This window comes from Neofelis nebulosa, chromosome 4, assembly GCF_028018385.1.
Source record: "Neofelis nebulosa isolate mNeoNeb1 chromosome 4, mNeoNeb1.pri, whole genome shotgun sequence".
In the NCBI taxonomy this organism is placed as follows: Eukaryota; Metazoa; Chordata; class Mammalia; order Carnivora; family Felidae; genus Neofelis; species Neofelis nebulosa.
In genome coordinates, this window is record NC_080785.1 from 13,308,540 (window position 1) to 13,322,584 (window position 14,045).

At 37.2% G+C, this 14,045-nt stretch overlaps 1 protein-coding gene across 3 annotated transcripts in view; it reads right to left on the reverse strand.

The window, feature by feature from the left end:
- The window catches only part of LOC131508867 (trypsin-4-like), an 86,767-nt gene that overhangs the window by 60,499 nt on the left and 12,223 nt on the right, over positions 1-14,045 (reverse strand). For 2 of the 3 annotated variants that reach the window (XR_009260182.1, XR_009260183.1), the window contains exons 3-4: positions 9,263-9,510; positions 8,310-8,446 (exon numbers count right to left, since the gene is read on the reverse strand). Coding sequence is in view for 1 of the 3 variants with exons in the window: in XM_058724044.1 (XP_058580027.1) it covers positions 7,779-7,928; positions 8,310-8,446; positions 9,263-9,510 (535 nt within the window). In the remaining 2 variants the exon portion in view is untranslated. Of the gene's footprint in view, positions 1-7,633; positions 7,929-8,309; positions 8,447-9,262; positions 9,511-14,045 lie in introns of those variants that run through there. The other variant, XM_058724044.1, reaches the window with a different exon arrangement.

Genomic DNA, 14,045 nt, shown 5'->3' on the forward strand with positions numbered 1-14,045 from the left:
CCTGAGGTTAATCAAATTTTAGAACTCTTGAAAGTTTTTTTAGAGGCCAAACTTGAAATCTCCCTTGTTGGAAGTTTCTCAGCCTGAAGGCTGCCCTCCTCCCAGGCTCCAAGTCCTGGTTACCACAAACCAGTTCAAACCAGACCCTGCTCTCTTCTGTGCATCTGCCTGATTACATTTGCCCTACAGAGCCTTGACACCCCCAAGTAGAAGACACCACAAACAATTCAAGACATAAAGCAAAAACTCACATGCCAGAGATGAGTAATAATGTGAGCAAAATGGTGGACAGGCAGCCCTAAGCTATTGTCCCTCCACAGAAACCATAGATAACAAGCAGAAACTGTCAAAATTGTGTCAGAACTGTGGAAAACATTAAAAGATTTATAGCAACCATGGAAACACTGGTTCAAGAAAAAGAAAATTGAAAAATGCTAGGAAAGCTTTGTGGTATTTTCATTTACCCTTGCCCACACTCTTTCTAGCCTGGCAGAAGTCTTGAAAATGGCAATCTGCATTCTCATTGTGGGACCTCAGTCCCTGAGGAAGCAGAGCAGATGTGGGGCAAGAAAAGTTACTGTTGAGACATACAATAAACCATCTAAAGACTCAAAGGGAAAGTTGGGGTAAGTGTCTTTGGGAAATTAAGGAATTTAAAAGCAGCTACATACACCGGGGAACTTAAAAACCACACCCATGTACAGGGAAAGATTAATGCTCAGAAAAGACCTGAGAAGACCCTAATCTTTTGCTTTATGTAGGATAAACTCAGATCCACATCAAGGCACATTATAATCAGTAAAAAGACAAAGACAAGGGACAATCTGAAAGCAGCAAGAGAGAAGCACCTTTTCACGTACAAGGAATTCTCAGAAGATTAACAGCCAAATTTTCATAAAAAATTATATAGGACAGAGGGCAGTGGGGTGGCATATTTAAAGTGCTGAAAGAAAAAAATGTCAACCAAAAAATTCTGAATCTAACAAAACTGTCCTTCAAAAATGAGTGAGAAATGAAGATAATTCTGGATAAATAAAAGCTGAGAGAGTCTGTTGCCAGTAGACTTGTCCTAAATGAAATGCTAAAGGAAATACTTCAGTTTGAAATCAAAGAACAACAGACAGTAACTTGAAAATAAAAATATAAAGATCGCCACTAAAGATAACTAATGGGCTAATATTAAAGCCAGCTTTATTGTATTTTTGGTTTTTGTAACTCCACATTTCATTTTATACATAATTTAAAATACAAATGCATAAAATATTATAAATCCATTTTATTGGGCAAATAATGTATAATTATGTAACTTTTGACAACATATAAAGGGGAATAGTGCTATATAGAACAGAGTTTTTGTATGCTACTAAAGTAAAGTTGGTATCAATTCAAACTACATGTTATAAATTTAGGATGTTAAATATAATCACAGAAAGAAAATAGCTAAAAATATATACACAGAAGGAAAATATAAGGGAATCAGTTTAGTGCAAGAAAAATCAACACAACAAAACAGAAGACAGTAATGAAGGAAATAAAGGAATGAAGAAAATGAAAACAGAAAAGTCTAAGACTTGCACAAAACAAACAGCAAAATTACAGAAGTCCTTGCTTATCAGCAACTACTTTCAATGTAAAATGGATTAAATTCTTCAATCAAAATACAGAGACTAGCAGGAATTTTTTTTAAATGAGCCTGTGTGTACGCTGTCTACATGAAACTCCCTTTACTTATTTTTTTTTATTCTCAAGTTAATTAACATACAGTGTAGTCTTGGCTTCAGAGTAGAACCCAGTGATTCATCTCTTACATATGACAACCAGTGCTGATCCCAAATAGTGCCCTCTATGATGACTATAACCCATTTAACCGATCCCCCCATTCACCCCTCTCATCAACCCTCTGTGTTTAAGAGTCTCTTATGATTTGCCTCCCTCTTTGTTTTTATCTTGTTTTTTCTTCCCTTCCCCTATGTTCATCTGTTAAGTTTCTCAACTTCTACATATGAATGAGATCATGTGGTATCTTTCTTTCTATGACTTATTTTGTTTAGCATAATACCCTCCAATAGCATCCATGTTGTTGCAAATGGCAAGATTTCATTCTTTTTAATTGCCAAGTAGTATTCCAGTGTGTGTGTGTGTGTGTGTGTGTGTGTGTGTGTGTACCACATCTTCTTAATCCATTCATCAGTTGATGGACATTTGGGCTCTTTCCAATGGTTGTTGTTGATAGTGCTGCTATAAACATTGGGGTGCATGTGCCCCTTCAAATAAGCATGTTTGTCCTTTGGATAAATTCCTTGTAGTGCAATTGCTGTCATACAGTAGTTCTATTTTTAATTTTTTGAGGAACCTCCACATTGTTTCCCAGAGTGGCAACACCAGTTTGCATTCCCATGAACAGTGCAATAGGGATCCCCTTTCTCCACATCCTCACCAACATCTGCTATTTTCTGAGTTGTTAATTTTAACCATTCTGACAGGTGTGAGGTGGTATCTCATTGTGGCTTTGATTTGTATTTCCCTGATGATGAGTGGTGTTGAGCATCTTTTCATGTGTCTGTTAGTAATCTGGATGTCTTCTTTGGAAAAGTGTCTATTCATGTCTTCTGTCCATTTCTTCACTGGATTATTTGTTTTTTGGGTGTTGAGTTTGATAAGTTCTTTATAGATTTTAGATACTAACCCTTTATGCGATATGTCATTTGCAAATATCTTCTCCCATTCTGTTGTTTGCCTTTAGTTTTATTGATTGTTTCATTTGCTGTGCAGAAGCTTTTTATCTTTTAATTTTTTAATGTTTATTCATTTTTAAGAGAGACAGACAGAGTGTGAGTGGGGGAGGGGCAAGCAGGCTCCACGCTCTTAGCTGTCAGCACAGAGCCGAATGCAGGGCTCAAACTCACAAACCATGAGATCATGACCTGAGCTGAAGTGGCATGCTTAACTGAACCACCAAGACACCTCTAGAAGCTTTTTATCTCAATGAGGTCCCAATAGATCACTTTTGCTTTTGTTTCCCTTGCCTCTGGAAACATGTCAAGTGAGAAGTTGCTGCAGCCTAGGTCAAAGAGGTTGCTGCCTGTTTTCTTCTCTAGGATTTTGATGGTTTCTTGTCTCACGTTTAGGTCTTTCACCCATTTTGGATTTATTTTTGTGTATGGTGTAAGACAGTGGTCTAGTTTCATTCTGCATGTTGTTGTCCAGTGCTCCCAGAACCATTTGCTAAAGACACTGTCTTTTTTCCACTGGATACTCTTTCCTGTTTTGTTGAAGATTAGTTGACCATGTATTTGTGGGTCCATTTCTGGGTTCTCTATTCTGTTCTATTGATCTATGTGTCTGTTTTTATGCCAATACCATCTGTCTTGATGATTACAGCTTTGTAATACAGGTTAAAAGCCTGATATTTGGATGCTTCCAGCTTTAGTTTTCTTTTCCAACATTACTTTGGCCATTTGGGGTCTTTTGTGGTTCCATACAAATTTTTGGATTGGTTGTTCTAGCTCTGTGAAGAATGCTGGTGCTATTTTGGTAGGGATTGCACTGAATGTGTTGATTGCTTTGGATAGTATTGAAATTTTAACAATATTTGTTATTCCAATCTTTAAGCATGGAATATTTTTCCATTTCTTTGTGTATCCTTCAATTTCTTTCATAAGCTACATGAAATTCACTTTAGATCCAAAGACACAAATAGGTTGAACAAATGGAAGAAGATACTCCATAGAAATACTAACCAAAAGAGAGCTAAAGTAACTATACTAATATCAGACAAAATAGACTTTCAGTCAAAAACTGTTGCAAGAGACAAAAGACATTATACATTAATAAAAAATTCAATTTAGCAAAAAAAATGATTATATATGTTCCAAACAACAAAGACCCACATTATATGAAGCAAATATTAACAAAATTGAAGGAAGAACTTCATTATGTCACTTTCAGTAAAACATGTAAACAGAAGATTAGTAAGGAAATAGAATACTTGAACAATAAAATAAACTAACTGGGCCTAACAAACAGAGTTCCCTCCACCCAACAAAAGCAGAGAATACACATTCTTCTCAAGTGCACACAGAACATTATCCAAGATAGGTCACGTTAGGCCACAAGTCTCAATAAGGTTACAAAGACTGAAATCATTCAAAGTGTATTTTCTGACTATAATGAATAAAACTAAAAATTTGAGAAGATGCAGAATGTTTGTGTCTAATAAAAATGAGCCCACAGGTATTTCTGAAAATTAATAAGAATGGATACATCGGGCATTTAGCACACATTAGTCTAGATTGATAGCAGAGACAGAAGGGACTTGGAAACTGTATCCCTGGATATGTTTTTAATTATAGCAACAGAAAGCCCAACTCAAATTGTCCTAAACACTGAAAGGAATTTAGTAGTAGATTATATTACTAAAACTATCCAGAGAAAAGACTTAAATTCTGGAATGGTTTAATCAGGACTTCAGCTACAGCTACATTTCTGGGCCATTCTCTTGTTTCAACCTCCTCTGTGAATGCATGTGATCCTTAGGCAGCTTCCCCGACAGCAGCAATTCTGATGTCTCATTCGCCTGCCACACTGCCCACACAAAGTCTCAACAGAGCTCATTACAATGTTATCTCAACACTGAACATTAAGACACTGATGTTTCATAAGCCAAATTGCATCATATATCCATCCCTGAGCCAGACACAGGGAGCTCACTGATAAGTTTAGGTCAGACTGCACCCTAGGGGATGACTGTGACCTAACAAAGGAGGGGTGGAGAGGACTGTGGGAGGGCAGTTACAGTGTCCGCTACTGAGATCATCCAGTCTAACTCTTTTTGTTTTATACATAAAGCCAATCTAAAAATCAAAGCTCATTGATTTCCCAAATTTATAGTTTGTCAATTCTAGGCTAAGAACTGAACCACAGTCTACTGAAACTGGGTATCAATCTCCTCCAAAGAAGGACATGGACTGAGGAAGAAAAACTGTGATGCCAGAAGCATTAAGTGGTCGGCAAGTATGGTGAGGTTACAATAGTTTACCCAGGGAAACAATAGAAACGAAGACCCAGAAACAGATTTCTGAATGAACTCCCCAGGAAGCTGGAATGGGTCTAAGATGAATAAATAAGTGAGGGGTAAATAGAAGCCAAATATGTAACATAGACACATGAATTCAGAAAGGATCTTTGAAGTAATATATAAATAAAATTATGTACCCAAGAGGTGATCCCTCTCCTCCTGAGCTGAAGGTCAGACATGATTGAATCACAAGCTTGGAGATAAGATGGGAAACCAGAGTGCAGAGAAGAGCCATCCACTTGATCAAACAGGGCAAGCATTCCTGTCCCTATTCTCCATTTACTATACTGAAATCTGTTGGTTGGTATCAGGGATCCATTTTACTGCAATGTACTTAAGCTACAGAGAAGGTCATGGAGCATTAGCTCCAGCCCATGTATGAGAGAATAAGGAACCAGAAAAGAAATGAGCAGTGGTTGGTGGGAATGTCAGGAGGGGAAGGTGGATGTGACACATGAAATTCTTGGTAAACTAACTTAAAATAGTCTTTGGAACCAGTCATATGCAGAATTGGAGTTTAGGTGAAATTGACAGGATAATTAGAAACATTTTTGCACAATCCAAAAATTAGTCATGCGACAAACAGCCCAGTCTCAGTTAGACAAACAGATGATGATGAGATGTTGATTAGATAGATCGGTAGATAGATAGATAGATAGATAGATAGACAGACACAGCTGGAGAGACAGACTTACCTTTTCCTTTTCAAATTGAGGAGTGAGATGAGATGGAGAGAAGGAAAACTCATACAAGGAAAACTCAAGTCCAGAAAATATAAAGAAGTAAAAATGCCCAATAATGGAAGGATTTATGACCTAATCAATAAGGAAAGGCTTATAATTAAAACATCCAATTCAGCCTAGAACAACTGCAGTGGAATGGAGACAGTAAGAGCTCTAGGTAAGAGGCAAGAAAAAAAACAAAGGACAGGAATCAGGGTAGGTTGTTAGGAAGATCATCTCAGTAAAAAGTTCAGTTGCAACTAGTTCAGCCGGCTGATGACAATAGACAGCCTGGCATATGATAAAGGCGAAAAGGATTGTTAGCAACTTGGAGTAGTAGGAATTAAATAGGCAAAAGGGTGAAACAGGTGGAAACTGTCAAAACTACTAACTGCTGCCAATCCCTATACTATTCCTCTGCATACAAAACGTTTCCCACATTATCTCTGATCCCCATAAGAGTCTTAAAAAGAAAACTATTTTAGTTTTCTGAATCTTTGGAAAAGTATGTGATTTAATCAACTGGGTGGCAATTTGAATTTTAGGAAATCCCAACATTTCACAGCATGGGAAAAACAAAAATGCATTTCACATTTCAGGCACAAATTTCTTGAAGAGTCAATATTTTATATGAAAATAGATAGGCTTTAGTTTAAAATCAGTTTAATCTATCATGAACTAAAGAAAAATAATATGTAGAGAACACATTTTTGGAATGACAAGCGTTTTTTGAGTGTGCTTGTGGATGGAAGTGCGTGCTCATGAATTCACACGTCGTATAGAAGGTTGTATTCAGGGGCATGTATGAAAACTCCAAGGCAAAATCCTCATGAATTCCACCACTTTGTACCCCTTTAAGAAAGTATGTGTGATTTTAAATAAAAAGCAGTAAACTGGAAGGAAAATGTCCTGGAAAAAAACCTCATCTATCATTTATGAATATGCATAACAGCTATAGTTCAAAATACAGAAATCCTTATTCCAAATATTACAAAGACCTTTGGGTGGCCTCAGTAAACCTAGGCAAACTTGAATTCTATAGATCTTTTAAGTAACTAATGGAAACTAACTGCACCACCTGTACACACAAACGTGCACACACACACACATACACATACCCAGGAGACACTTGGTCATTAGAAAAATTGCTAATCATCTGACCAACTTTTGGCAAATTACTGCTCAGCTATGTGGTTTACACTTCGCCCAAATAAACTCTTGGTAGTTATTATCCCTCATTTCCACTCGTTTTTTGTGTTCTTAAGATATGGCAGGGAGTATTTTAACAGAAATATCTGAATTGGTAGAATCCCAAAAGCTTCCTGGGTGAACTCCACTTCTTGAGGTCAGCATTCATGTTTTCAGTGTTAGGAACATTAAAGAGACTAGAGTCAGGGTGCCTGGGTGGCTCAGTCAGTTGAGTGTCTGACTTCAGTTCAGGTCATAATCTCACAATTTGTGGGTTGGAGACCCACATAGGGCTTTGCGCTGGACAGCACAGAGCCTGCTTTGGATTCTCTGTCTCCCTCTCTCTCTGTCCCTCCCCTGCTCTCTCTCACACATGCGCTCTCTCTCAAAAATAAATAACATTTAAAAAGAGATACTAGGAGTGCCTGGGTGGCTCAGTCAGTTAAGCATCTGACTTCAGCTCAGGTCATGATCTCGTGCTCCATGAGTTGGACCCCCAGGCTGGGTTCTGTGCTGACAGCTCGGAGCTTGCAGCCTGCTTCAGATTGTGTCTCGCTCTCTCTGTGCCATTCCCCCACTCATGCTCTCTCTGTCTCTCAAAAATTAATAAATGTTAAAAAAAATAAAATAAAAAGAAAGACTAGAGTCATGCCAACACCCAGGAATCATCAATGATCTCTTTTGAAACTCCAATCAAGCCTAGATCCTAGGAAAGACTGGGACTGTGATACATAATGTGGTTGCCGTGGATCAGCTGGGAGGTAAGGGTATCAGTGGAGCTCTACATCAGCTTATTTTGTAGAAATAATGTTCTTGATCCATGGCACGTAGCTGTGTAGGTCAGTGAAGACAACAATGTATCCTGTTAGAATACATCCGGTTTCCCAAGACAAAATCCCTTGTAATTCACCACCACATATGGCTGGTGCAGCTGTGACCACCTGCCAGATAGAGTACAGGAATGAGAACTTCCTTACCACCTGAGATTTCATGCCTGAACAAAAATGAAAGCCACTATATTTGCCATGCAAAGGGGTCCAGGATATAAGAATCTAGTATGAAAGCTTCTTTCCAATGCACTAACTACCCTTATACCTCCCACTCATCCCTAGACAGATATTTCAAAGAACTATCTGGAAGACAGCTTTCCACTCCTCGAAAATCTATTTCTCTTGTCTCTATCACAGGGGGGAGAAGAGTGATCATTCTTTAGCCCCTTATTCTCTGAGCTCCTAGCCTACTGAAAAATCGAGATGGACCCTCGATGAAGGAGGAGAGACACAGAGACTGAGTTTATGCACAAATGAGGTAAGAAGACTTACCTGGCAGTGATCCTGACTTCCTAGCGTGGGTCCCATACAGAACATGTCTTCAAGGAGTTTTTCACCCAGTATTTTTTTGCAGTTTACATTAAAGTTCAATTGAGCCGTGACACTTTGCAGCTTACTATGTGAATTTCCTAAGCACAAGAAATAAAGGAGACTTTCATTCCCGTTTGCCTTTTCATAAGGCATCCTACCTCCTTCTCCTTCAAGCCTTCTTCTCAGTAAAAATGGACTGCAGAAGAACTGATGGAACACACCATGGGTCAAACACATCCTCCTGCTCTGTTTATCATCTCTGAAAGATGATCAGCATCAAGGGATGGTTGGTGAGAAGATACTCCACACATCAAACAAGATCTGAATCCAAGCTCTGTCATCACCAAGTTCATGATCTTGGATAATTAATTTCCCAAAGTCTTAGTTTCCTCTTTTATAAGGTATTAATCCCAAGAAAACGTATCTACATGAAATGTGATGATGACTGTATAATATCTATAGTATGCTTAGTGCTTGGTAGGTAATCAGCGATCAGCAAATGGTAGTCATTATCATTGTGATTGATAACAATATCACTTCTGTTAGGTCAAGGGAAAGTAGGATTTTTTACCAATTTGCAAATTAAGATCCAAAGAAGTTAAAGAATTTGTTCATAAACCTACAATGAATGGTAGAACCAATACTCAAACATAGATCCCTGAGTTCCAGTCCCTGCAGGGTGTGCCAATGGGATACACACATGTAACACCTTGATCTAGGAATCGATTCTCAAGGCCCAAAAGATCATCTCTTCTGTAGAAAGCCAATACCGCTCATGCCATTTCTAGTTTTCCACACAGGCTTAGAAATCTGACACTAGGCCTCTCAGTTCCAATTCCTTCCCCTAATTCCTCAGAGATCTTGAAGATGTGAATATATCCAAGAACTATCTCTTCTTTTTGATAGTCACTCACCAATAAAGTCTTTAGTCTGTAACCAGGTGTGAATCAAGCAATCTTTAACTGCATTCTTGAGAGTAGGCAACTGAAACATATTGGTGGAGAAGAAAGTGAAAGGTACAGACAACTTTATCAGCATGAGGTCATTTTTAGGAGAGGTGGCAGTGAAGTTTGGGTGAATAATGATCTTCTCATAAGGTAAAATCTCCCCATGAAAGTCTCGAAGATTTGCAGAACTATCATGAAAGATGACCCAAAGATCTCTGGAAAATGAAAAAGAAAAAAAAAAGGATTGACACTCACAGGTCACAAGGCTAATCACTGCCCCCACACACACACACACAATTTCCTTCTATAGTAACCCATTTAATCTTTTCCTCTCATGTTTGCCCATTTGATCTTTTTTTAAAAATTTTTTTAATGTTTATTTATTTTTGAGAGAGAGAGGATGTGAGCAGGGGAGGGGCAGAGAGAGAAGGAGACACAGAATCCAAAACAGGCTCCAGGCTCTGAGCTATTGGCACAGAGGCTGACACAGGGCTCGAACCCACAAACCATGAGATCACAACCTGAGCCAAAGTCAGACGCTCAAATGTATGAGCCACCCAGTGCCCCTGTCCATTTGATCTTTTATATGTAGGTGCCACATGGGGTCATGCAGGTGATGCACTATAGAAGTCAATGGGTTACCATTCACATAGACTATAATGGGGATGGTGCCTCCAGGAGTTAAGCAGTGCAATGGCTTGGGCTCTACTCTTAGCATAATTCTCGAGAGAAGCTCCAATTCAAGACCTAGAAACAGCAGAAAGAAGCATGCAAATGGATAGTCAAGGCTTTTATGAAAGTAGTAGGTTCTGTTAGGGAGGCTTCTTTGGGAGTTGGGGGAAACAGGAAATGTGAAATTGTAAAGAGGAAATGAGTAACAGCTTCGAGAGGTTAAATATTTTAAAGGTATGGAGGATCACCTGAATATACTATGCTTTACTCATGTCTATCAAAACTGCTGGATTAACAGGGTCTTCTGGTAGATCTTTGGGAAAACAGTAGTCAAAGATCCTGGTTTTCCACTGAGATCCAGTTGAGATCCACTCTCACTAACATGGCTCAAAACCCTAAATTCAGGGGCACCTGGGTGGCTCAGTCAGCTAAGCGTCTGACTTTGGCTTAGGTCATGATCTCACAGCTTGTGAGTTCGAGCCCCGCGTTGGTCTCTGTGCTGACAGCTCAGAGCCTGGAGGCTGCTTTGGATTCTGTGTCTCCCTCTCTCTTTGCCCCTCCCCTGCTTGTGCTCTCTGTCTCTCATAAATGAATAAATGTTAAAAAAAAATTTTTTTTTAACCCAAAATTCAGAACAGGGCACTCCTGTGAGGCCCCTGAGTCAGTCACTCAGGGATTTCTCTAGCGACAGCAGTGAGATAGGAACCACACTGGTACTGAGCATCAATTTTTGTTGTTGTTGAGCTCCCAAATGCTAAGTTTATATTGTCTCCTAACAACAGTACCATTTGTCTCTCAGTCTGTCTTTGTTGCCTTATGGACAGTTATCAGATAAAGTCTAAAGAGAGAGGACAGAAATAGGCCTGATAAATTCATTCTTCAGTCAATCCCAAGGACTGACAAGTTTAAAAGATCTCATCAGAGCAGCATCCTTTAAACAAATTTTGCTTTGGCTCGCTTTTACAAGGTATTATACATTATAAGGACTTTCCTTAGTTTTGTTGTGTTCCTGAGAACTACCACACTTAGTTTCATCTGCTTGAAGTGAAGGATTCTGCTAGGTGCTTAGATGGGGATGACTGGTCTTTGGCCAGGGTATCGTAACTGACTGTTATAGTTCTCATTGGATCATCTTAGTCTATTTGGTTCTTTGTACCAAACACATGCTCCCTTTGTGTTTAAATTCATGTGATAGCTCTCCAGTTGGCATAATTCCCCAAGGACAATAAGAAAGTACAGTCGCCCTCAGAGGAACTTTTGACAGGTGCAAGGTTGTTCATTTGACAGATACATTAGAACAAAAAGGAAAGAAGCCTTCATGATAAGATTCTTTCTCTTTTATCTTTCTAAATGAGAGATCACTTAATGACCCTCGTCCCTCCATTTCCATACCTTGGGAATTAAGGAGTACTGGTGTTTTAATTATACAACTTAAATTATACAACTTCTACAACTGAACCTGGGTGGTTCAGTTAGTTAGGCGTCCAATTCTTGATTTTGGCTCAGTGCATGATCTCACGGTTCATGGGTTCAAGCCCCACATCAGGCTCCACACTGACAGTGCGGAGCCTGCTTGGGTTTCTCTCTGTCTCCCTCTCTCTCTCTGCCCCTCCCATGCATGTGCTCTCTCTCTCTCTCTCTCTCTCTCTCTCAAAATAAATAAACTTGTTTAAATCAGTTTTAGCAACTCTCTTGTGTATCTTGTGTGTCAAATTGGCTTTTGCTGTTTCTAAGATTACTCTCCTTTCTTGCTGAAGGAAAGTCATTCATGTTTATAGTGTTGATTTAATAACTAAAACCAGTGCCCTCTAATATTTTGTCCTTCCTCTATTTCTCTTTTTTCCTTCTGTTAAGAAATTTTGTGACTTATCATAAAATATATTTATAAGTAATTGCAGAATCTTATATTTTAAAGAATTTATGATAAATAGATGATTCAGGCAAATTATAGTGAGTGCATTTCAGTTTAAGGCAGCTCTATGACATGTAAAACTAAACTATGGTGGAAAAACAAGAGAATAGTGGTTGCCTCTGAGGGATATGGATGGACCATAATGAAGAAGGGGTATAAGGAAGACATTCAGATATTGTTTAACTTTGAATTCTGTTACATTAAATTTCCATATTAAAATTTATAAAGAATAGGACATGTGTATATTCAACAACAAAAATGAAATAAGAATTAAAAGGTATCTAAAATATTAATCAAGTAAAAGGGCAAAAGCATTTTCACACAAATATAAAGAGTATATAAAGAGTAGAAATTCAAAATAGGTAGAAACAAGTCTGAGTATAATAATAATCAAAATAAATACAAATGGCCTAAACTCACCAGTTAAAAGACAGAAATTACAAACTGTATTTTTAGAAATCCTGCTATATGTAAATTAAGAGATGTGCTTAAATAAAAAAGATACAGAAAGGCAGAAAAGTAAAGACGTAAAATGATATACCAGGACAATACTAACCAACCAAACAACCAACCAGGATTGGCATGTTAATATCTGATAAATAGGCTCTAAGACAAACAATATTATCTATATGAGAGTAATGACATACAGTAATAGCCTTGATTTATTGGGAATGTACACAAAGTACCTACATTATAAATGTACCTAAATTTACATATATTTAATAAAATACCCTAAAAAATATTTTTTTAAAAAGTAATAAAGTTATAGGACTATTTTGCTCTACTAATACAGAAGAATATTTCAACTTAAATCTCTCAATTATTGATTTATTAAGAAAAAAAAATAGTAAGGATACCAAAGACTTAAACTACACAATTGAACTTTGATATATAGAGAGACTTCTACCCTAAAATTAGAGAGTATACATTCTTTCATAACATGGGGGGTTGCAAAAATTGACTTGATACTGGTCTGAAAAGCAAGTCCCAATTCTTTTCAAAGAATTAGTGTCACATAGATCACACTCTCTGACCACAAAAACAATTAAACTAGAACCCAAAGAATTTTTTTTAATTTGGAAAGTTATCCCTCAAAATTTACCCCTCCATATTCTAAACTTATGAATGAAAGATTTAATCATGAGGAAATTTTTAAAAATTATTTAGAATTAAAATAATAATGAAAATGGCCCTTTTCAAAGATGGCAAATAGAAAATCCACAGGAACATATATATAAATTCTAGAAACAGTAGGAGAATATAACAAAGCAACAAGCCATTAGATCAATTTATGAACACCAATTACATTTCCATCATCACTAACAAGTAGAAAATATAATTTTCTGAAAGTACATCAATTAAAATATAATAGCAAAATATAAAGCACTTTAAGAATAAATTTAATAAGATATGTGCAAGACATGTATTCAGATAAAATAAATTTCTTGAAACGCATTAAAGGGAAAGCTAAATAAGTGGAGAGATATGCCAGATCCATGGCTGGGAATAATCAATATCAGAAAAATATCAATTCTCCCCAGCTGATACAAAGAGCTAAAGCAATTCCAAATAAATCACAACAGAGTTTTTCATAAAGCTTGAAAAGTTATTTAAAAGAATACCTAAGTGTTCCTGATAAATAAAAACATGGTTGGCCTACCCTATCAGACATCACAAATTATAATAAAGTCATAATTTTTAAGACACTGTGGAATTGGTCTATAATAAATAACCCAAAGGAGCAGTACAGAGACAGAGAGACCCAAAACAGACCTATGCAAAAATAAAGAATTTTGATAGATGTCAGAAGTGGTGTTGCAGGTGGTTGGAGAAAGAAGAGACCATTAGATAAATGACATGTGGATATTTAGCTTACTATGTTAAAAACAACAAAACTGGATCCCTACTTCACAGCATTCACAAAAATCAGTTCCAAATGATATAAATACTTAAATATAAAATCAAGTCTTTAGAATCTCTAGAAATAACCTTAAAGAAATATCTTTCTGATCTTGATGTCATAGAGAATATTTTCAACCAGTCACAATACCCAACAACCACAAATAAAGATTGATAACTTAAGTGTTAAATCATATTATAGTCAAATGAAGAGCTCTTATTAATCAAAATACACCATTAAAGAGAAGATCAAGCCACAAAGAAGAT